The sequence below is a fragment of the Fukomys damarensis genome, unplaced genomic scaffold (assembly GCF_012274545.1).
Source record: "Fukomys damarensis isolate Sample0158 unplaced genomic scaffold, DMR_v1.0_HiC HiC_scaffold_18, whole genome shotgun sequence".
In the NCBI taxonomy this organism is placed as follows: Eukaryota; Metazoa; Chordata; class Mammalia; order Rodentia; family Bathyergidae; genus Fukomys; species Fukomys damarensis.
Window position 1 is genome coordinate 17,144,635 of NW_022900930.1, and position 24,167 is coordinate 17,168,801.

At 40.6% G+C, this 24,167-nt stretch overlaps 1 protein-coding gene and 1 pseudogene across 6 annotated transcripts in view; one reads left to right on the forward strand and one right to left on the reverse strand.

Moving 5' to 3' along the window:
- Mtus1 (microtubule associated scaffold protein 1) overlaps positions 1-24,167 on the reverse strand; it is a 137,065-nt gene that overhangs the window by 2,038 nt on the left and 110,860 nt on the right. For 5 of the 6 annotated variants that reach the window (XM_033765397.1, XM_019207146.2, XM_019207147.2 and 2 more), the window contains 6 exons: positions 22,182-22,248; positions 7,111-7,325; positions 6,298-6,403; positions 5,207-5,280; positions 4,977-5,072; positions 1,769-1,885 (listed from right to left, as the gene is read on the reverse strand). In XM_033765397.1, the coding sequence (XP_033621288.1) occupies positions 1,769-1,885; positions 4,977-5,072; positions 5,207-5,280; positions 6,298-6,403; positions 7,111-7,325; positions 22,182-22,248 (675 nt within the window). Of the gene's footprint in view, positions 1-1,768; positions 1,886-4,976; positions 5,073-5,206; positions 5,281-6,297; positions 6,404-7,110; positions 7,326-22,181; positions 22,249-23,262; positions 23,578-24,167 lie in introns of those variants that run through there. The other variant, XM_019207148.2, reaches the window with a different exon arrangement.
- Positions 12,774-12,882, forward strand: LOC117286797 (annotated as a pseudogene).

Sequence of the window (24,167 nt, forward strand, 5' to 3'; positions counted from 1 at the left end):
AAAAATAAAAACAAGGTGGAAAAATTTGGAGTTACAGACTGAGTGGTGATTGATCTTAAAACTACTATCTGGTCCATTCCTTCATATTAAAAAAAAAAGGGAACTAATCCTGAAAATGTCATAGATTATTATTAATTATTGGAAGAGCAGTTTTCATATTCATATCAAGATTTCTTCTTTCGCCGGGCATGGTGGCACACACCTGTAATCCCAGCACTCAGGAGGCTGAGGCAGGAGAATTGCTGTGAGTTCAAGACCAGTCTGGGCTACGTAGTGAGTTCCAGGTCAGTCTCAACTACATAGTGAGACCCTGTCTCAAGAAAAAACAAAACAAAACAAAACAAAAAGATTTCTTCTTTCGTCAACTTCATAGGCTTTCTCAAAGGCCTAGACCTTACAGGTAGATAAGGTGTCAGTGGATGTAGCTGTCAGCATAGCAACACATTTTTGTGTACAAACACATAACAATGGTACACCAACTGATATTAAAATGAGACCTCTTGGATGTGACAAGAAACAGAAATACTATGGATCAGATCAACAAAATAATTAAAGCATGTTATAACTTCTACAACAGAGTCTATTTTATTGCACATGATCTTCTAGAAAGTTCTGATGCTTAAATGGCATATGGAGCAACAAATTATTAACAGGATAATCTGACTGCCTGATTATCAGGGCTATCATACCGGGTCTAACAGGGTGACCTCTGACAGCAACTGGTACACCTACTAGGTTGGGCCTATTAACCATAAGTTCCTTTCGGTTCTTAAAACAAAGACAAAAAACAAGATTTCCTTATACTATGAAGTGTTTATAGACATATGTACACATAGACAAGTCACAGTCTCTAGAAGAAAACCAAACCAAACTAAATCAAATCTTTGAACTGTAAATGAACAACAACAACAAAAAATCATATAAGAGCAACCTCCAGGCTCCCTATTATTCAGGGCTGCTCCGGGTTTGAAAGAGGAACTTATTATGAGTCACCCATAACTCGGGGGAGCAAAGGCAAGTAGTGTTGGGTAACCGGCACAATCAGGGGCAAGGACAGCAATGCCTGGGATCACTTCGGCTCTTTAACAGACCTGCCAACTTGGTTAGAGTGCGACTAGCAGCAGCTGTGTGTCGAGGCCAAGCCAAGACTGACAAAACAGACTTGGCAAAGCTCCTCAAACACACGGTGCTGGGCAGACTCGCCTCACACACATTTCGGTTCTCTATCCTGCAGGCTGTGAATTAATTTTTGTTCATATTTTTCACAATGCTTGCTATTTGTTCAACTGGATGAATCTTATTAAAGCATAATGATTTTACATTTTATTTTACTGGAAGAAGGATGAGGATTTAGATAGACTACATTGTTCCAATGAGATTAATCTATATATCCGACTTTCTTGGACACAAATCTGCCCAGAGTTGGTGGTATGTTAAAATATTGATTTTATATTATTTAAAATGCTTTCTTATGCAGGTAAAGATTCACACACCACTGAACATGAGCTCATCTGTTTGTTATAGTTTACCCAAGAACTGAATGCTATTTTAACATGGTCTTTGACAAATAAATGTTCAAGAAGGCCACAATAAATCAGCCTTGAACAAACTTGGAGGAGAAAATGTAACTTTTACCTTTTGTATGATTTCAAATATCTTTAGCAGCTAACTCAAGACCTCAGTTCTAAATTTCCAAGCTCAAATCCTATTTCGTAAGTATTACCCCATTTGGTAAGATCCTCAATCCACTGGCCTGAAGGAGACATACCAGTTTTTCCATTTTCATCAACTTGACATCCTGCTGATGCAGTTTCTCATTCTTGATCTCTAACACAGCTTTCAGGCTTTCTAGTTCTTGTTCCAGATACATGATCTGAGGGTTTTTCTGGAAAGAATACAGCAAGACACTGCTCTGACTTATTTCACAAAATCACATAGTCCAATTCTTACCATACAGAATCTTTGATTGGATTTAGACACTGGATGAACAAGTAGCAAGGAAATTCCTTCCTCTCAACAGCAATGTCAAAGCAACAGGTGATAAAGAATAATAATATCATTTTAATCTCAAATAATTTGGTTATATTGAAAACAAAATGATCACTTATCAGTAATATGGAAAAATATCTATTGTATCAAATATGTTACTAGAAACAGTAAGAAAACCGTTGCTTACAATACAAGAAGAGAGGTCTGACTAGAGACCAGCCAATTAAGGTGTTTACAGGGACAAAAGGGAATAGTAGTTCTCTCTAAGCAAAGCCAGTACCTGATCAGAAAGGGAACAATACTACATTTATAGATCTCACTCGAAAATAATCAAAATAGTAATCAGGTCTTGAATCTGAGTTTTTTTCAGGATGGTGCCATTTGACCTGTCAACTTACTAGGCCAGTCATAACACTCATTTTATATTGCAATATCCCATTATAAAACTATAGTGTTACATGGCAAATAGCACCCACTCTACTATGATTCTTCCCAAAATGAATTCTTACGAGGAGAGATATCTACCCTGCTCCTTGCTTAATGGATTTCAAGGGAACCATCCAAAATTTTGATACAAATTAACAATACAAGATCTATTGGTAAGCTGTTTAACAAGAGAATTTCTTAGATAAGATTCAGTGTTGTGGTTATCAAAACTACCCTTTAGGACAGTCGATTCTATTTTGGACCAATTCTTTAGGAGAATCCAAACCCCTTTCCTTAAAGAAAGATGAAACCTGTTCCAGAGGTTAAAAGATTACTCAGAAGAGGTCAGGAAAGTTACCAGAGTCAGAAAGGGTCAGGACGGGCAAACATCCAGATCTTCATTTCCAAGCTTTACAAAACTCTCATGTAATATTTTTACATATGACTTAACAGAAAATAGCAAAGCTTACTTTATTTTTGTTGGAGGGAAACAGCATAATTTCCTCTGTCCATTTTATTTATTTATTTTTTTTTTTGGTACCGGGGATTGAACTCGGGTCCTTGCACTTGCAAGGCAGGCCACTGAACCGCTGAGCTGAATCCCCGACCCCTGTGTCCATTTTAAATAAGAGCATTTATAGCCAGTACCTCTGAACCAGTCCTTACTTCTCTGTCAGCCTGTCTCTTTCTGATCTCGCTGCTTTGTGCTCTTTTTCTACAACCTCTGATGCTGAGGTGGGCAGGGTTCTGGGTATTACTGCTCCCCTCTACCTATTTCCTTCTCACCTTTGCAAAACTGGCTGCAGCAGAACTGTGTGTTCCAGGAGGCTCTTTAAAACCTATTCCTTGAAACATTAGTAGGTCTACACTTGGCATGTAAATCTAGGTTTCTTTTCTTTGAGACAGGGTCTTTCTATGTAGTTCAGGCTGACCTCGAACTCACTATGTAGCCCGGGCTGGCCTTGAACTTGAGGCAATCCTCCTGCCCAAGCCTCCTGAGTGTTTGGATTACAGGTGTGCACCACCACACACTGACTTGCTAATATTCCTCCAGAATAAAGAATTTTGAAATTTCCTTGAACATGATCTCAGTTAATTTTGTCAAATGTCTAGAGGATTGTCAAAGCCGATTACTGGAAGAGGGTCTCACTGAGAGCTCCACAAATGTACCTGGACAGCGGGCAACAGATTTTAAGTGTCAACAATGCTTTTCTTCTGCAGTTCTAGAGCATAAATGTATGGAATGAAAACAGTAGTACTAAAGACGTAAGCAGGAAGAAATACCCGCCCCCCCCGGTAAATAAGGGTGAGAGTAAGGATACAAATTGTAAGAGAAAGCTGAGTTTACAAGAAAAATCTGTACTTTGCCAGAGACAATCACCCATGAGATGACACTGTACTCTCGTCCGTAAAGAGGAATGAGGTGCTGATGTGCACGGCCACACAATAACCCTGAGAACAGCACATTAAGTGAAGAAGACAATGACAAAAGGCCATATATTACATGAGTATCTTCACAAACTGTCCAGAATAAGCAAATCCACAGAGGTGGATTATAGATAGGTGGCTGCTTAGTGCTGGGGTACTGGGGGTGGGGGGTGAATGCTAATGAACTGAGGACTCTTTGGGGGATGATTAAAATGTTCTAGAATTAGGTACTGGTGACCAGTGTACAACTTTATGAATATACTAAAACATACTGAATTGTTCATGCAGTGGCCTCTCAAGTTAACTGGCTTGACATACAAACAAGTTGGGTTATTATTGGATTTTTCAGTTTTAATTTATGACCAAAGTCTTGAGCTACAACCTGAATGCCAGATGCTTGTGCTTCCAGATGCTCTCAGATACAGATTTAACCTTTAAAGAGTTCTGGAAGGAACATTATAACATCCTTTCCTTTATGGGGTTAATTGAGAAATCATGGGCCAATGTCTCTCTAAGAACACTGAGATCTGCCGGCATACAAGAGACTTTGAAGGCTGTGCCGAGGACCCTGAGACTTCAGTTGACCAACCTGAGTAACAACCAGCCCTACTGAAGGAACTGAGTCTGTAAGTCAAGGGTCCACTGTGTTTTTTGCTTTTTTGAAACAGGGTCTTGCAATATAGCCCAGGCCAGTCTTGAACTCATAACAATTCTCCTACCTTAGTGTCCTGAGTAGTGGGATTATATTTCTGCACCACCACACCTGGCTTGAATTCTGTATTTTAAAATGGTGAACCTTGTGGTATGTAAATTATATCACAGTTTAGTGGTTACCAACAAAATAAGGTCTTTACATAAAAGATTGGAAGTTTTCTTATTTTCCTGTAGGTATTCACTTAGACCAACCAAAACATGTTGGATTTCATATGTAAGTCAGGGATGTAAAAAAGAGGCACCAATGAACAAAGAAGTTGTTTTAACCAGTTACACGCACACACACACACACACACACACACACACACAAACAAACTGCAAACTCCAAACCTGTATTATTTCTCTGGCTTGCAGCCCTAAAAAAAAGACAACTGAGCAAAAGAAAAAAATCAGCAGTGACAGATGAGCACAAAACTCACTAAATTTGCTTTGTCTCTTGATACTCTTTTCTGTTCTTCTGATTTCAGTTTTTCATTTAAAGCATCATTTTCACTCTTCAGATCACTGATTTTTTTCTAAAACACAATGACATGTAAAATGTCAGTTAATACGAAGATACCAGAAACAGAACAGAGACACAGAAACATATACCCAAGCCACACAGACATCAAGAAAGACGACGTGGAGGTGGGGGCTCAGATTCACCCACCTCCAGTGATTCTTGCTTTTCATAAAGTAAATTCTCAAGTGATTTCTTTTCCATTTCATGGCTTTTCTTGATTTCTGGAAAGAAGGAATTTTTTTAAGGCAACACCATTCAATGAGATCATCGTACTGCACAATTACCGAAGGATATAAAGTAGGAGCTGATTATGAAGTTACGACTGTGTTACTTTACATCTGTCCAAGGCTTTTTTGAAATTGAGTGATCTCTTCTCAGAATAGGCTTATGAGGTGGGTAGGGTAGAGGTTCCACCTTACGACTGGGCATGCCGAGACCCACACAGGCCAGGAGACCTTAGAAAACAGAATGAAGGTCAGGGTCTCAAGACACTGCCTTCAGACTTGTGGTCAATTTGCACTTCTTGAACCAAACAGAAGTCTAAAAGAAAGCACATTCCTAGCAGGAAGAAGGAGAAAAACAGTGTTTACTAAATGTCTACTTTGAACCAGTCACTTTTATATCTCGTCATCTGTGACATCACATCGCTCTGTCTTTCTGATAAGTCCTACTACAGGTCAGACAGCCAGCCCCTAATACACACCCATGTGCTGCTGTGTAAGACGCAGCTGGCTTACTGTAAAGACCACAGCTGCACTGTGACTAGGTTCTGGCAGACTGGCTTCTTGGGTTTTTTCCTTCCATTTCAGCCTTTCTGGTAATGAGAGGTGAGATAATAACACAAGGTTCGCTATCCTTCCAACAAGTGACATCTGCATGTCATAGCAGCACTGGTGTGCAAGAGGGCTTCGTGTGGATCCTATACGTGGCCAGGGTTCAACTAACATCTTCGACTTCCCAGGAACCTAAAATAGCAACCACCACTCACCACCACAACCAAAAAGGCCTTTCAAATCTTTTTCCTAAAATCTTGCATTTATAACAAACTACTATTTGACTGCTTGGCATCAAAGGGCGTCGTTAAACGATGAACAATGCAGAAAGAAACCAAAACACCCCAAACAAATACCACAGGGCATTCTGTAAGGGGAAAAGTCATGAATCATTTCCATCTTCAAAAAATAGCAAGCTTTTCCATTGTATTATTTTAAGTTTAAATAGCAAGAAAGGATGCTTGCCTGAAAGGGAGGTTTCATAGGCTTGCTTTAACAATTCTATTTTCTCCGAGTGGCTAGCTTCAATTTCCAACTTAGAGGTTTCATGGGCAGCATTTAAGTTGTCAAACTGTAAGAAGGAAACAACATGAAAGTTTACCAGGAAAACAGAAAGGCCCAAGTTGAATAAACAAAAAGCAACATCAGGAGACTTTATATATATAAAATATATTTGAGTTCATGGGATACCTAATGCATATAAACCACAGCCCACACAGAGAAGCCACTGCCAACTCTCCATGCTCTCCTCCCCAGGGACACAGAGCACACACTCTGCAGAGTTCACTGACCATAGGCGTGAGGGTATGTTTCAGAGTGACAGGGCCACCTAAGCACCATTCCTGCCACATAGTTCACCATTATCCTCAGCTCCATCTCACGCAGTCGTAGGTTATATCACTGTATCAGACTAGTAGGCACTCTGTAAATTTCCACTAAATTAAAAACTACACTAGAAAATTAAAAAGTTTACAGCATACCAGTTAATGGGAGGAAAGGATTAATTTTAAAGTGCCATTTTTTAAAAAAAAAAAAAAGAAGAAATGCAAATCAATGACTTAGTAGCATAATACCAGGATACTTCCAAAGGCATTATTTCTAGGCAGGGCTTTCAAATTCAACATATGTACACCATTTGGGCCACACACAAAAAAGTCAACTAAAACTTTTTCTGCCTACTAAAGTACTAAGAAGAACTCATCCAAAGTTGTGAACAGCAATTAGAATTCAAGCAAGCAGCCATGACTGAGAACACACTCCTGTTCCTAAGGCACAGACCTGCTCTTGCAACTGAGCTTTATACTTCTCTGCTTCTTCAATGTAAATGTTCTGAAGCTTTTCGCATTCCCCAGTGTAAAATTCCTTAAGCCGATTTTCTAGTTCTGTTCGATCAGTCTGGTGCTGCTGGTTTAGCTTCTGGACAAATGCTTCATATGCTGTTTGCAACTCATTCCTGGCTTTTTCTAATTTCTCACAGGTGGTTGAAGCAGCAACTAAAAAGAGAAGAAAAGAAAAGGGAAGATACCCCTTAATTTGCTCCATGTCAATTCACAATATAAATATATAGCTGTGAAAACTTTCGCGTTAACACATAATAGTATCTCAAAATACAATAATGTCTCAGTTCTCAGCGACCAGGGTTATCATTTGGATTGTAAATGTCCCCAAACCCCTGTGTTTAAAACTTGATCCTCAGCCAATGGTGCTACTGGGAAGTGGTGGGACCTTTAAGAGGTGCAGTTCAGATCACTATTGTAAGGAACATACAGTTAGTTGGTTCCTGGGGTGAATGTCGTCTAATGGTATATGTTTGTTTCTTTGGGAACATGCCAAGTGGCAACAGATATAAATGAAGACATATTAAAACAATGACAAAATTAATGTCTACAAAGAGAAGCCCTTAAACATAAGATAAATCCATAACCATTGAAGGGGTGCAATAGTTTGGATGGTAAAGTCTTGCTCTCCAGCACGGCACCATTGGGAGGTGGTGGAGTCTTCAGGAGGTGGAGCCTAGGCAGAAAGTCTTTAGATTCCTGGGGCTGCACCCACAAAGGGGACTGTGGGACCGCCTACTCCTCTTCTCTCTCATTCTCTTCCCAACTGTGAGAGGGGTTTTACTTGGCCATGAAGTCCCCCCATGAAGCGCTACCTCACTCAAGTAAAGGGAGCAACCACTCATAGACTAAAGCCCCTAAAAACAAACCTTTTTTGTGCATGGGTTAATTACCTCTAGTGTTTGTTAAAGTAAAGGAAAGTTGACTCAGAGGGAAAGGAACTAACATCAAACAAACAAGCAAACAAATAAAACAAATAAATAAAGCAAACAAATGAAACTACTCCATCCCTGGTACAGAATAGGGCCCCATTATCTTGTCTAACCCTCCAGAGGGCCTGAGAAAATTGGATTCCTAAATACATGTATGTGTATTTAATTTTCCTGGTACACTTTAGATATACATAACACTCACCATAGGGAATTTGCACCTGTACATGATGTATCCTTTTTTTCCCCATTTCCCCTCCCTTCAACCCCTATTTACAAAAGCTGTTTCCATTTTTCCTTCTATTCTTTTTTTCTTGTTCCTTTCTTCCTTTCCCCCTCTCCCCTCCTGTTTCCCTTCCCATTTGAACATTTTTCCCCCGTTTCTCAATGTCTATTACACACTTTGGTCTTTATTTACACTTTTAGTTTCTCACACCAGAGGAACAATTTTGTATTTAAACATGTATGTCCGATTTATTTCACTTAGCGTATGGTCTCAAGGTCCATCCATTTAGCTATAAATGTCTCAAGCTTATCCTTCTTAATAGCAGAGTAGTACTACATTGTTTTTTAAAAAATCACATCTCTATCCATTCATGCATTGATGGGCATGTTTCCAAAATTTAGCTATTACAAACTGTGCTGCTATAAACATGAGTGTGTACATATCGCTGTGGTATGATGCTTTTAATTCTTTCAGGAAGATACCATGACATGGAATACCTGGGTCAAATGGAATCTAGTTTTAGTTTTCTGAGGAATCTCCGCACTGATTTCCTCAGCGGTTCCACCAGTCTACACTCCTACCAATAGTGGAAGGGTTCCTTTTGCTCCACTGCCCTGCCAGTATTTGTTGTTGATTGACTTCTTGATAACAGCTTTCCTTGCTTGAGGGAGACGGAATCTCAGCATTGTTTAATTCCATCTCTTGAATGACCAGTGATGTTGAACATTTTTATATATTTATTTGCCATTTCTACTTATTCATCTGAGAAGTGTCCATTTCAGATGCCCACTTTTGGATTAGGTCTTTAAATTTGAGGGGTTAAAATTATTCAAGGTTTATCTGTCAGGATTTCCATCTTTTTATGGCTGAATAATATTTCACTGTACTTAGATACCACATTGTAAAATATATTTAACTGTTGATAGATGTTTAGTTTGCTTCTATCATTGTCCATCGAGGATAATGCTTCTATGACTCTGGGAGCACAGATATCTCTGAGTCCCTGTTTCCAATTCTTCTGCCTATATATCCAGCAGCAGAATTCCCGGATCATACAGCAATTCTATTTTTAATTACCTGAGGGACCACCATACTCTGTTGCACAGTGGTTGCACCATGTGATAATAGGGGTGGGTGCAGGCTTCTCTATACCCTCACCAAAGCATGTTTTATTTTTTTCGAATATATGTAGCATGTGAGGTGGTACGTCACTGTCGTTTGGATTAGGCTAGCCGACTGTTCAAATGAGCCATATGATATAGATAACTTCTGGTGTCAAGAGTGACAGTGGCACTCCAACAGGGGCAACAGTGGGAGAACTGCTATATACAACACTTATGATACGAGTTCTCAGTCAGGCTTGGATCTTTCTTTCTCTTTTAAATTATTGATATCTCATATTCTAAAGGAATTAAGTGAAACGCTATCTATTGCCTTCACTGACTGGTTACAAGTATTTTTTGTTCGCCTGCTTTAAATATCTAATACAGGATGCACCATAAAGAACCTTCTGAGAAAGGACCCCATACTTGCAGTCCCACTGTTTGGTGTACACGGGGAAGTCAGTTGGCTGAAGCTACTTAACTGTATTTACTATTTAAATCAAACAGGATATCCAGAAATCCTTCCACATTAGCCACCAGATAGGGCTGTTTCCTCTGTTTAAAGCAAACAAAAGACAAGCCCCAGCTACTGTGCAATTTCGTTGTCCACCGTGCATGAGGCGATGGGAGGACAAATGGGAGGAGAGAGAAAGAAGAAAGTGGGTCGGGTGGGGGGTGGCCGGCTCACTCCTCCTTCCAACAGTCCTCAGCCACAGGCCCAGCCCCAGACAGTGACACGAGCCGCAGCCGCGCGGAGACCTCCGCTCTGTTTACCGGGCTGGGCTGTACAGTGTACACAACAGCTGGGCTGCAATTACCACTCGCACAAATGGCTTTCATTTCGACCAACTGGCCTGAGTTCCTCAGGAAACGTTTATTTGACATAGGAAGTCCTGAACTATTTTTAAAAGGATGCACATGTAAACAATGTATTAAAGGTTCTCAGAGTGCTCCTCGTCTGCTGGGCTACTGTGTGTGTAGGGAGGTCGTCACCCCGCAATTTCCGGCCATGGACTTTCCCTTGCACTTAGCACAGAACAGGCAAGATTTACAGTGCGCCTGTGCGGGCTCCCATTCCTGCCCTCAGTCCACCCTTCTCTTGCTCACTCTCCGGAGTTCTTCCTTTCAGTTCATCAAATACCCAACAAAGCCAAAACCAAATATAAAACCATCAAGATTATGGAAGAAGTAAGCACAGTTTTCCCACAGCAAGAGGTGAAAGTTTAAAGAAGTTACTACACCAATACAAAACCCATCTGCTAAAGTCAGAGGAGTCCTTTTGCCCTTGCTTTAACCATTCCTTTAGTCAGTTTTTAAAATGGCATTATGATTAAACACACCAAGAAACCACTGCCTGTAGAAGGTCTGTTTGATTATAACTTTTGTACACACAGTTGTGAAATATAGAAACTAGCTACCTTAAAATGGAAAATACAGTTTTCAGAGTTAAAAGCAAAACAATCTACCAGCTCATTAAAAAAAAATCACCTCTAAAACTAAAAAGCAGAAGTTGATACTTACACTTTGTGATAAGCCAGCCCTGAGAATTCCAGGCCAACAAAAGAAGAGGAAAAATGCAAGACCTGTCCTGATAGTTAACCATGGCTATCTAAGCAAGGAAAAAAATATTCCATATGAAGTAGATAAACGCTTGAAATTTTTCTCTTCAAACAGTTGTTTGGAAGATATAAGAAAAGTGCCACGCTAGAGTCAAGCCTAACCTCAGGGAAACAGAACCAGATTCTTCCCAGGTCCATCAGCAGCTGCCCCTGCAGAGTGAAAAAGGAGCCACTGCTCAATTAGTCCTCCCGAACTTTTGTAAGAGGGAATGGTTACACGTATTATTTCCATCTCAAAGAGACGTTTCCCTTTGTTAATAGATCAATGTTCTGTTCACCACGAAAAATATTATACAACCATGGCCTGAAATTTATATTCTTTTGAAATGAAACAGAGCCTTCTTAATTTTTACATTACAATAGCATGCTTCATATAAGACAACAACAAAAAATATTCTAATGCTCAAGAACATAAATAAATATCTTAGTAGAGTCAGAATACTTAGGTTCAAATCTCAGCCATGGCATTTATCTGCTATGTGACTTGAGCAGATTCCTTAAGCTTTCTTAGTCTATATTTCCTCATTTTTAAATGGAAATACCACCAGTGGCTTCCCTATGGAATTAAATAAGGTTAAGTCGTATGAAGCACCTGGCTCTGTGCCTGACCAGAGTAAGAGTGAGATAAAGGTTGCTTTTATTACTAACCAATTCAAATCAGATCTGAAGATTCCTCAGAGATGTGCTTGGGATTTCATAAAAGAATATAGCAATTACTGGGTGCAGCTTCTAGCTCCTCTACTACCAAACAAACAAATAAGGAAACATTCCCCAACAGAAAAAGCCCCACACACACACACACACACACACACACACACACACACACACACACACACACGAAAAGTTAAAAAGAACCATTTCTGGTCTAGTACTCAAAAAAGTTACACGTACATGCACACACATGGATGGTAGGATGTTACAGTGAGTAAACATCTACCTCAAATCTTCACCTATGGTTACTATTATTCTTGACATTATATACAACAGAATCTTCTCCTTTTTAGATTTTCCCCCTAAATCATTCCTAAAAGGAAAATAAAACAGGTAATCAGGATCTCAAGGAAGTTCAGGCAAGTTTTCATGATGCCGTACAAACACCGTGGCAGAAATAAGGCCCAAACAGGAAGAGACAACGACTCCACTTTCCAACTGCACACACGTACACACTTTCCCTAATGCTGCTGGCAAGCCTGCGGTGGGCAGCAGCCTTTAGTGAAGAGAGCACCCTTCTCTGCACTACAAGAGAAGTGAGATGCCCGTATCCAACTCTGCTTGCTGGATTCAGCCCTGCTCTGGTGACCTGGGGAGCTGGCCACCTACACCGAGTTCTGGGCTCCTGCACATTAGGGTAAGTATTCACATCTTTACCTTACTTCTCCTACACCCCATCTCCAGAACCACAAATGGAGATACTACTTTCTACCATGGTACTATGATTGCTTCATAATAATAAGTGAAGAGAAATCCAGGGCAAGGGACAATCTTAGTGGCTCTCTTAAAGCAGGGTATAATCTGTTTTAAATGGAGATAGTAATATCATTGAGTATAATATCCAGTAAGTCAGTTTTTATAATGCCTCTGAGTTACTTTATTTATTTTTATTCTTTTTCTTTTTATTTATTTATTTTTTAATCAAACTCAGGACCTTGAGCTTGTGAGGCAGTCAGGGGCACCACTGAGCTAAATCCTCAGCCCTCCAGTAAGTCATTTTTAAAAGTAAACTGATGATAGCTTCTCAGCCTTTTGGCTAAAATCAAGTGTAGTATTTGTTCTTATCAGTTTAAAAGTAAACTGACACTTGGTGAAAAGGCAGCAGCAGTTTATTAAGCAACAAAAGGCTGGGACCCAGGCTATCTGAAAAATTAGGCATTTTTAACTTTTAGGGCCCCCATGACCTGATTAGCAATGTAGGAAAAATAGCATCTGTTCTGCCAACCTTATAGCTTGGGAAGATGCAGTGAAATACAGAGTTAACTCCATTCTTTGTCTAGCAAGTCTTCACAGACTGTGGAGTCATGTACTCTAAGAGTTCCAGCTTTTGCTTCTCCATAGGTACCTTTTCACATGACCAAGAAATCTGGCAAACAGGTGGTAGGCAAGGCACTTTTCTAAATTTCAAAGTCAGCTGCAAATGGCTTTCTGATTGCTCTTGGGCATTATACTCATGAATCAACATGAATTTCAAAGTCCTCCACTAATCATAACTTATGAGGAACTGACTTTCATAAAATGCCTGCATTATTAACTCTCTCATAAATATTGCTCTACCTTTCAAACTTACTTCAGACTTCACAAATAATGCTTTGATATGATATGTAGGTATTATCATAAATCTCATTTTTCCAAAGAGGCAAGTTATTGTCTTGACCTGGATCAAGCAAGACTTCAAGCCCCCTGAGTTCCACAGCACAGACTACCAGACAGGATCTAACTGGCTACCTTCCAACTTGAGATGTAAGAGAGAAAATTCAGACACACAGTGGATCTCTTGGGATTCAAGTCCTAACTGTGTTGTGGAGGCATTACTGAAGGCAGGTGGCAAATGGTTCTTTTTTTTTCTCCTACACTGATAGTCCTGACAAAGTCTTGTTGGCCAACAGGGTGGTGATCTGGTCCATTGTACCTATGTTATGTCCTCTGACGTGTGTGCCAGTGGGGCCTCCCCTGGGCTGTGAGGTTATCTCTGTCAATGCCCATCCAGCCCTAAAAGACAGGTCTGAGAGTTTTGCTGGTCTTCAGCTCACTCACTGGCCAACAACTGGCTCCAAGTCACATAATCTTATTTTCACAACGAATATTCCATATATAAATGAAAGCATCGGGCCAGGGATTTAGCTCAGTGGTTCTGCTGCCCGCCTCGCAAGTGCAAGGTCCCAAGCTAGATCCCTGGTACAAAAAAAAAAACAAAAAAGAAAATAAAAAGAAAAGAAAAGAAAAGAAAAGAAAAGAAAAGAAAAGAAAAGAAAAGAAAGAAAAGAAAGCATCTAGGACTGGCAGCAGATGAATTATGAAAGCACGGCTAGATAACTGACAGTGTGTTCAAGATTCTGCCCAAGAAAAAGGGTTCTGATTTTAAAGAATCACATACTTCAATCAAAAGAATGTTTAATGTTAATAAAAAGGTCATTCTGGGGAGGAGGGGGTGGAGGGAGGGTGAGGACAAGGGGAAAAAATGAGAACCAAGACCTGGCATGTAAAGGTACAAGATTCCAGTAATGAAAGTAACTGTACTATCTAGAATGTACCAATAAATTAATTTTTTTTAAAAAAAGGTCATTCTGAGTCAGGTACTAACCAGTCTGCTTCTTATTCTCCCTGATGAATCATTTTTAGGACAAGAAGGCCAAAGAACTGGTAAAAGTCCTTGGCATGCATAAAATTTGGAAGCCTGATTTACAGGAATGGGACTCAATTCCCATAGCTGGAGCTTCCTGGTATTACTTGTACTATGCTCATTTGACTTTTATATGGTTTTTAGCATAAAAGAAAGAACTCTGGGCCGCTGGTGTGGTGTCAGAGTGCACTGTCGGGAACACCTCTGTCAGAGTCACCTGGCTGATCATTAAAAGTGTAGATGTCTGGAGCTGAGTCAGAAGCCAGTTGAGTCAGAATGGCTCAGTTCTCACTCTTTCTGATGGGTGTGAGAACTAAAAGCCTGTATTTGAACTGAGTATTTTATGATATAATAAAGCTTAAAAGCCACTGCTCTAGCAAATGACATTAAGTTAGGAAAATCAAAAAGTCAACAGTCTGGAGTTAAGAAAAATAAAAATTACACTTTTAAAATATGCTTTTAAAAGCAGATACCACTGGAAATACTTTTCATGCTTGCACGTGAATGAAATGGCTTTATAAACGGAGCCAGCCAGTGTCCAAATTTAGGATAGGCATGGTTGGAAAAGGGTAAACTAAGTTTGAACTGGCAATCTACTTAATCTCAAATAACTCAGCAAGGTAAAGAGATCTGTTTGGATATATAAGTGTTTTTTGTTGTATTGATAATTTAAAAAATATTATTAAATTCTGCTTCAAAAATCACTTCTGAAATTCTGTAACTCAAAAATGACTTAACTATAAGGAATCTTTAAAATTATTTCAAATATACAGCCTTGTTGAACCAGAATTATAGTCCACATTGGAAGGATGAAAGAATTAACACATTCCTTAGGGTGTGAGGGAGTCTGATACTCAAGGGACTGGGTAAGTGTTGATGAGTTCTGACTTGGATACTGCTTTTGACAAGTTACTTTTTTAGAAGATAACAAAACATTCTTATTTAACAATATTGTGCTTCTTAAACTCTTGTTTAGAAGAAAAAGATTCCAAAAGAGGTTATCAATGCAAACTAGTGTATATTTCAAGTGATTTTTAACATTTAAAAAAGTTACATGATGCTTTCCTTGTTTTCACTGACAGGTGTTAGGAAAGCTGGTCATCCTGGGTTCTTATCCATGATCTTTTGTTTACGAGGTTTTTTTTAACCTTATGAAAGTTACTTAATTTTTCTTTACTTTCTTTTTTATACAAGGGATTGAACCCAGGGCCTTTGCACTGCACTATATCTCTGCCCATTTTTAAAATTTAAACTTTGAAACACTCTCATTAAGTTGCTAAGTTGTACAGGCTGGGCTCAAGTTTGTGATCCTCTTGCCTCAGCCTCCCAGAGTGCTGGGACTGTAGGTATAGTATCTTTCTTTTTATAAAATGCAAACTACTGAAAGCTGAACACTTCTTGTTAGCAATGTAGAGGTACCTAATAAATGTTACTTCCATATTCATTTCAATGTTTATGTACAGAGGGCAAAATCAACTAGGCTTTTACATTTTATGGGAACTCCAGGAATGTTTGTAAATTAAGAGTTAAAATACTATTTCCTTCATAAAATAGAAACAGTCAGGATTAATGTGTTAAAGGTGTGAGAGTTAACTGTCAGTTCTTAATGGCTAAAAGCTAATTTTGAATACAAAAATATCTTTTTCTCTCTTAATTTAGATGAAAAGTGAGATTGCAAGGATTAAAGTTACTAAAGAGCAAGAGTAACCTCCAAAGATCATAAAATCCCCCTCGCATACCAGCTTTTACTCAACAAGACCCTAGAAATAAAATGACGTGCTTACTCCTTGAGGGACAAAATGGGGACTGTGGATGGAGATCATTAAATTGGACTGTAAACTATATCAAAGACTTATGCTTTCAAAATGATCTGAGGATTAATCGGGATTGTCAGACATATGTTTACAAGAGAATTTAGTTCACTCCTAAAGAAATGTTTATTATTAAAATAGTTTCTAGAGAACACTTGTATACACACCCCATTAAGTATTAGTGTGTTATGAGGAGAAAAATCATCTTTCTCACGTTTCCATCATCAGTAGCACAATCTACTCATTGGCTACAGCTTAAGAACCAGGTACCTGCCAGGCAGAAGGTGGAAGACGTACAAAAATGAAGGAGACATGAACCTTGCCTTTGAAAAGCTCATAGTTCTGGAAGGCAAGAAGAGGGTATAAACAAATAACTATAAGAATAAAGACAAGTTTGTACAAAGTATATCGAAGGGCATAAGAAAAAACATTGATTTGCTTGAAAGATTTGGTCAAACTGAAGGCAAGATAATTTAGCTAGGACTTAAAAAACAAGCAAGCAAATGATGAGTGTGAGGCAAGAAGAGAGGGCAGTAGAAAGAGGGAGAGCACACCAGGCAGACAGGACAACATGCAAAAGAGGTGGAAGGGGTAGGGATGTGTCATGCTTGGGTCCTGGGAAGACAAAGATGGCTTGAAGTCAGACTGAAAGGTCATGGCCCTTCAGATCAGTGTTGTGCCTTAGTACGTCCAGATGTTTCCCCAAAGCTGAAATGAGTCATTTACATTTCTTGAAAATGTCTAATAGAAGACATGTATCTGATTTATTAGTACAGTCTTGGGATGATGTGGAAAAAAGAAATTTGGGCCTGGAAGCAAGGTGGCCTGTTGTGTGTCCACTGCAGTGTCTTCTAGTAGAGAAATTATGGAGCTTACATTAGAACAGTAGTGACTAGAATGCCGAGGAAGGCTGGGTCTGGGTAATATTCGGAACACAGACTGACATGTAAGTAGAGGATGGAGGGAAAGGAGTATGATTCAGTTTTGGCTTGGGTGGTAAGTGAACTGACACTGTCACCACAGAAGCTGAGGATAGATTTTGAGAAATAGGTTTGAATGAGAAAACACTGCAGAAGGTTCAGGAAGCAAGGGGCTGTGCAGCTACGAAGTTCTGACCACACGAGATGGCTCACCTGGAGACAGCCCTGCATGAGGAAGAACGTGCCCACAGCTTAGGAAGGACAGGACTAGGAAAACACACCCAGAAGTCCTCATCATCTGTATCAGTGACGGCAAAACATTTAGAGGCCAAATGCCCAAGCTGTAACCCAAAACCCACTTATTTATCACCAAGTTCCAAGATTGCAAATTAAACCTGAGTGACCAAGTTTTTAGTTCAGAAAAAAACAACTCTACATTAACACTTTTTGTCTTCAAAGAAAAATATACTAACACACATGCCATAGGTTCACTACCACTGATCCACATGATAAGAGAGTGAAGCCATGGTATAGAGAATGGGTGAGGAAACAGCAGATTGCAACAGCATTTGAAAGGTAAGTGAATCTGTGGTACCTGTGCTACACGGACTTGGCCACAGTCATTACACATGACCAAAATGCAGGCTACAAGGTAATACAGTCGGGGATCTCTGCAAGTTCCAGATCAGCGTAGGCTACAGAGCGAGACCCTGTCTCACAAAGCCAAACACACACACACACCACTGGGTGAAAGAAGTCAAACACAAAAACAAACATAATGTATATTTCCATTTATATGAAATTCTGGAATAGACAAAACTAACCAATGGCAGTAAAAATCAGGTCAGCATTTGCTTCTGAGGGGATAAAGAAGAACCAACAGAAAGGATAGAAAGGGGCATAAGGGAGTTTTCTGGGGGTCACAGAAATGTTCTATTCCTTGCTAAAGGTGTAGGTTATATGAGTATATACATTTGTCACACCTGATGGACTAATAATCCCACTGTGCATAATTTATACCTTAATTCAAAACAACAGAGTATAAAGTTGTATACATTCATTTAAACAAAAACAAGAGGCTATGTAAATAAAAGTTATGTCAGGGAAGCAGAGCTATGGGCTAACCTTGCTTAAAATTTTTCTTTTAATACATTGTTATTAAATAAAAAGGAACTTTAAAACCACAGATGCCAATAAATGTTTATCAATTACCCATGAGAATGGACGGCATATTACAATTTTTTTCCAGTAGCAAGCAGGAAAGGATTTCTGCATTAAGGTATTTACTGTCTGAAGACAAGGGAGACACAAGATAAGTACATATACACCAGTTTAAAATATCAAGGGATAACTGCAGAAAGGGGAGTGTCCTGGTTTTGTTGTGAGGACACTGACAGGTTTCCAGAAGAGTTTTTGCAGAAGCAAGTAGCGAATCGTGTGGTGAGGATGTGGCTCAGATGGCAGAAGCAGGCAGGGTGGACTGCAGTGAACTGGCTTAATTTGGTCGGAGGCACACGCATCGGGGAAATGAGAAGGTCGATGGTGGGGATGGACAGACGGCCTGTGTTACAGTTTGTGTCCAGATGTCCCCCAAAGCCTCCTGAAGCCTTAGATGGGGCTTGTGTAGAGGCGACTGAAAGTAGAGTGTGTGACTGGTTCATGGTGCAGTCCTAGGTTCAAGAGCACCAGGATTAAGGAAGGGCATGAGTGCTACCTGCCCTCAATAGTCTGGATAAGATAAAAGGGGCAGAAAGGTTGTTAAATTCCCTTGTTGCTTGGCTACCTTCAGTCCACCGTGAACTCCTGCCCCTCTGCCACGTGCCACCCTGCCTTGGAGCCGGCCGATGACAGACTGAAACCTCAACAGACTGTGAGCTCCATCAATCTTTCCCCCTTTAACTTTGGGCGTCAGATATTTTGTCTCAGCGATGAGAGAAAAGTACCTAAGACAGCCTGAAAGTTTGAAGGTGAAAAGTAGACTTTACTAGGATTTTAGCATGCCTGGGTGTATGAGCTGTGGTGGTGCTGTTGGTGTTGTTGTTGTTTGTTTTTCCTTCCTTCCTTCCTTCCTCTTTCTCTCTTTCTCTCTTTCTTTTGGTATGGAGGATCAACTCAGGACCTTGCACTTGCAAGGCAGGCGTGGTGCCCCTGAGCTAAATCACCAGCCCTGAGCTTTTATTCTTTGCAATTTTTTATAGTTTGGGAACCTTGTCCCAGCAGTCACAGCGAAGGTAAAGAAAAATTATCCAATGGGCAAGTGACATCAGTGACTCCTGCACTATTCATTTTGGGGAAAGGCGGATACCTTGGTGATGGATGGTGATGATAATGCTAATAGCTTTGGGTGCCCTGGCCTTGCCAGTGACGTACCAGGTCCTGTGCCATTGCTTCATAAACATTATCATTCTACTCTGGCTCTGCAGCAACCCAGCAAAACACATACAGGCTTCGTATCACTAATCAATAGACTCTACTCAAAGAATTTAGGTAGCTTTTAACCCAGAACAGATGGACAAAAACTTAGACTATCAGCTCTACACATTGAACTCCCTATATCATGAAAGGAGTGATCAGGTCTCACTTGCATTTATGTCTGAGGAGCCTGTCCTGAGGGATTTCTAATATTTCACTTAATTATCATCCCTACTTGGAATATAGTTTATGCTCTCACAAAACAGCAAACGTGGTTAATTACTACGCTATAAAACTGCATACAACTTAATACCCATTACTGAGTAGCAGTTAATACTTGGTGTTAGATGCTTTACAATTACTTCATGTGATTCTTACAACTACCCTGGGGCAGAACATATTAGAGAGAATAAAATCAGGACAAAGACATGTAGCTTGACTTGCTGTAGGTCACCAAGCTATTATTTGAACATGGATGCTGTGATAACATAATCCTGAGCACTTACTGTTTCAGATTTTCAGATAGTTTTGAATTATGCTATGAAAACCTCTTTCCATCTCAGCTCCTGTTAAAAATTAGAATCCAACTGGAAGCCTTGACACAATTCCTCCTGGCCAATATCATCATAAGCACTTAAAGGATTCTCTTCTCTACTCACATAAACCAAACTTTTTCTAAAATGCTTTATGCTATTACTCGGGCAATGCTTTCTTATTCAACAGCAGCATATTGCTGCTCTGTACATTCCCTCTGTATAGGCTCAGGTGACGGAACGGTATGGACCAGCCAACCGCTGTATCCTGACATTCTGACAGCAGCAGGAAAAGCACGCCAGGACACCCTCCACTTGTCCCACAGGGAAGGTGAGAGTGAGGAGACAGAAGGCTATTTCCTGACAGGCTGTGCGACTAACTGGAGGGCCCCAATTTAAACTGCTTAACTGTGCCACCCACTGAAAGGTAAAAGAGGATCCCGCATTCAAGCAGTGAATGAGCACAGTGTTCCATTTGGTTCTGGCTCTGCCTTGGAGAGAGAATGAAACGTGAAACACAAGGTAGGCTCATCTCTACCTCTACTGGGGGGTGATGACTCCAAAACACACAAAAGGCCTCCTTCCCGATCTTCTACCTGAGGCACAGACAAAAGCAAATTAAGCTGGTCATTTGGACAATGGAAGAGGCAGCAGCTAAGCCAAGTCACACAGCAGGAAGCCTTCAGTCTCTGAGGACTGCACTGCTTGCTTCTCAGCTGTGGTTTCCTTAAACTGTTTCACTAGAAGTCTATAAAGTTTTGTTTGTCTTAAGATTCCTTTTTCATAAAGTAGCCTTCATTTCCACAGCCTAAAATAAGGTCAAGAGTGATGTGTTGGCTAAGTGTCAGTAGGAATCCGAGAGTGAACCAAGAGTCTGGCCTTGCCTCCCAGTGGGAGGTGAAAGACATGAGGAACAGCAGAAAGTTCTGACACCACGTGCAGTGCCCTCTCATCTCTGCCCTGGTTGGGCTGGGGTTAGTGGTGGAGTACGAGTGCTCCAGTCTAGCAAGTCGGATTGGTGGTGCTTAACATGATCACACTGGCTTGAATCACCAGTGTGGAACACAAGTGACTGTCCCATGGGGCAGCTTGTACCACTGATGGTGGAAGCGGTACAGTCATGCTCAGGATGGTCATGCATGTACCCCCAGTGGTGAAAGCCACCCAGCAGCGAGACACGTGTGTTAAGCTCTGGTGCTGTCCATAGAAAAATAGGCAGATTATTTTCTAACTGGATGAACACAATTTGCTTCTCTAGCTATTACCTTTGCATGCCTTACTTATACTTATTCCTATGCATTCTCGGGGTGGAGTTGGCTGGTAGGCACAGAAAGCTGCAAAGGGCAAGGAAAACAGCCTTTTGGTAAACAGCTCCAGGTCTGGCTGAGGCTAGTGCAGGAAACTGGGTTTCTAGACTGGGGAGCCACTGTAGACTGGGGGAGCCCAGCACAGTTAGCTCACTCCAACACAGGAAGCGGGGAGGGTAACCTTCTCTGTCTTGTAACAGGGTCTCCAGGGCAGACAAGAGCAGTCTGGCCCCTGGAGAGGAACACTGGGTGTGTAGTGCCACAGACAAATGGTGCCCTGTGCACTGGGTGGTCATTCACCTTCAGCCTCATCCAAGTTGTTAGATTAGAACAGGATATGCTTTTTTTTTTCTCCCCAGATGGACTGTTGCAATAGGCAGTGCCCTTTAAACTTTACACTCAGTACTCACAAACCACCCCCAGGAAGGGTTATGTTGTCAGAGAGGGAATTTCGTCAACACTCTTTAAGGTGAAAAGTGGTTCAGAAAAAAAAAATGATGGAATTATTTAGCAGGAATACACATTGACAAAAAACCATTCTGTCCCTCTCTCTTCAGCAAGAGACATGTTTTGGTCAACAGAGGCTCTGCTAGTGAGATCAGTGCCAGGAATTCTGTGAACTCAAAGTCAAGCTGCCAAGATTCAAGAGAAATGTCGATAGTTAAGTGTTTGCACAGATACCAGAGTGCAAGCACCAGCAACTGCCATCTGTGACTCCAGCCTCAATGCAGACCAGAAAACTGAATGTTCCAGCCCTACCCCCGACCATCCCATAAAATTTACCACCACTACCAGCCCAAAAAAGTGAAAGCTCTTACCTAGCTCTCCCCGGAGGTTAACAAGTTCTTGAGATAGGGTTTTGTGTTGTTTCAGGGCTTCCTCCCGCTGCGGAAAACACACATCAAGTTACTAATGTTTCAAGAGCATCTCTTTTCAGTCAGCACGCATTTGTTATCAGCAGGAAAATGAGACCCAGAAACGAGAAGCCAAGATATGAATCATTTAGGCCAACACAGTTTGTGTTGTTGAAAAACACAGATGTCCCTTAGTTGTGAAGGAAATCTGCATTTTGAAAATCTGTATTTTTTCAGGTCCCAGTGAAACTTTCCTTAGAGAAACTGAATAGCTCATTTAAAAATGTTTGCTTTGAGCTACAGCTTCGCTGCTGATCCATAACACCTTTCAGCTAATGCATACTGTACTTAAAACACAATGCCTTTTCTTTCTTCAAGGGTAATAGAGGCCTAATCAGTCTAAGATAAACACAGGCACTTACATATACTTTGTCCTATAGTCACAGATAATAAAGTTTTGCTACAAGACCAATCCTTAACTTCTAAGAGAAAGATAAAAAAGTGTGTTGCAAAGCTATGGCAAAAAATATTCCTTTAGAGAAAAAAATTAATTTGATTCATTCAGCTACTCACCAGTTTTCAAGGATTATTAAACCTTGGAGCATTCTATGTAGCTGTTAGCCAAATGAACCAAAAGAATCCAGGAAGCTGTTTGTTTCAGTATTTAAAAAGCAACCATCAACCTTGCCATAAAGAATAATTTTCAAGTTACCGTAAGCAAGCACACATTCACACACACACACACACACACACACACACTCACACAAACACAGTAGTTAGACAGTTCCTAACAAGGGAGATTCCCTAGTTCTAGGGCATAACTAACGCAGACATATAATTTCAAAGCTCTGAAAAATGCCCTCGCTGGGATAGCCCCAGATGTACCTCCCACCGCATCCTGATCTTGTATTGCAGAGATCATGAGATCCATCCAGCCTTTGCAGCAAGAGTTGCTTGTCATTCAAAGCATTTCCCAGATTCCAGACACTCTCTGCCGTAGTCCCTGATATTCGTCCAGAAAAGCACTATAACAAATACTAATTACCCTTGTTGCTGCACAGGGAGGAGAGAGGCACATTTTGCTGCTGGAGCAGCCCATTTTCCAGCTTCTCTCTCCAACTCCCCCACCCCTGTCCTGTCCAAGCAAGGCACAGGTGGCTGTGCCACCCACCAGTCAGGTCCGTCTACATTCAAAGCTCTACCGGGAGGAGCGCCATTGGCCCTCGGTGGCCTTCCTGCACGTCCTGCAGGTTACCGTAAGCCTCAGACTCCTCTCTCCCCACAGAAGCTGATACTGCAGCTTCTGCCTTTGGCACAGGCAGCCTGCGATTACTTAAAGCCATAGCCCTTCATTTATGAAAAACGAGAGCCAGACATTAAGACTGATCGATTGCCACTTACTTAAATATCAGCTGGGACAGTGGAAACAAAAACTGACCCTCTCTGCATGGATAATGGAGTTATTTTTAGATTTGTGAGCCTTTTTACTCCCTTCTCTAATTGAGGTCATTAGATGATCACACTTACTAATAGAAAAGGGAAAGTTGCCTTTCCAAGTCCATACACTAAATGAGGTTATAAACTAGGTGGAGGGCACTGAAAGGGGGTGTGCTGTGACTTAAAATTTTAACTGATTTTATCAAATGAATCATGTTCCTCTCACTATTTCATCTGACTGCTTAGAATGTGGTCCACTGATTAAAAAAAACCCTTGAAATGCCGATATGAGTGTTAGAGGTTCCACATACCATCGCCTGTTTGGCACTACTCTCCCACTGGTAGCTAAAGCTGCAACCCAAGCACTATTGTGTAAACAGATGACAGTGACTGGAGTTCATTAAATCCTTTTACCATCAAGTACATTTTGGCCTTGAGGGTATTTTAAGTGTTTGATTTTTGTTTTCATTGAGTTTATTAGTACTTTTTAGGTATACAGTAAATGTACAGTTA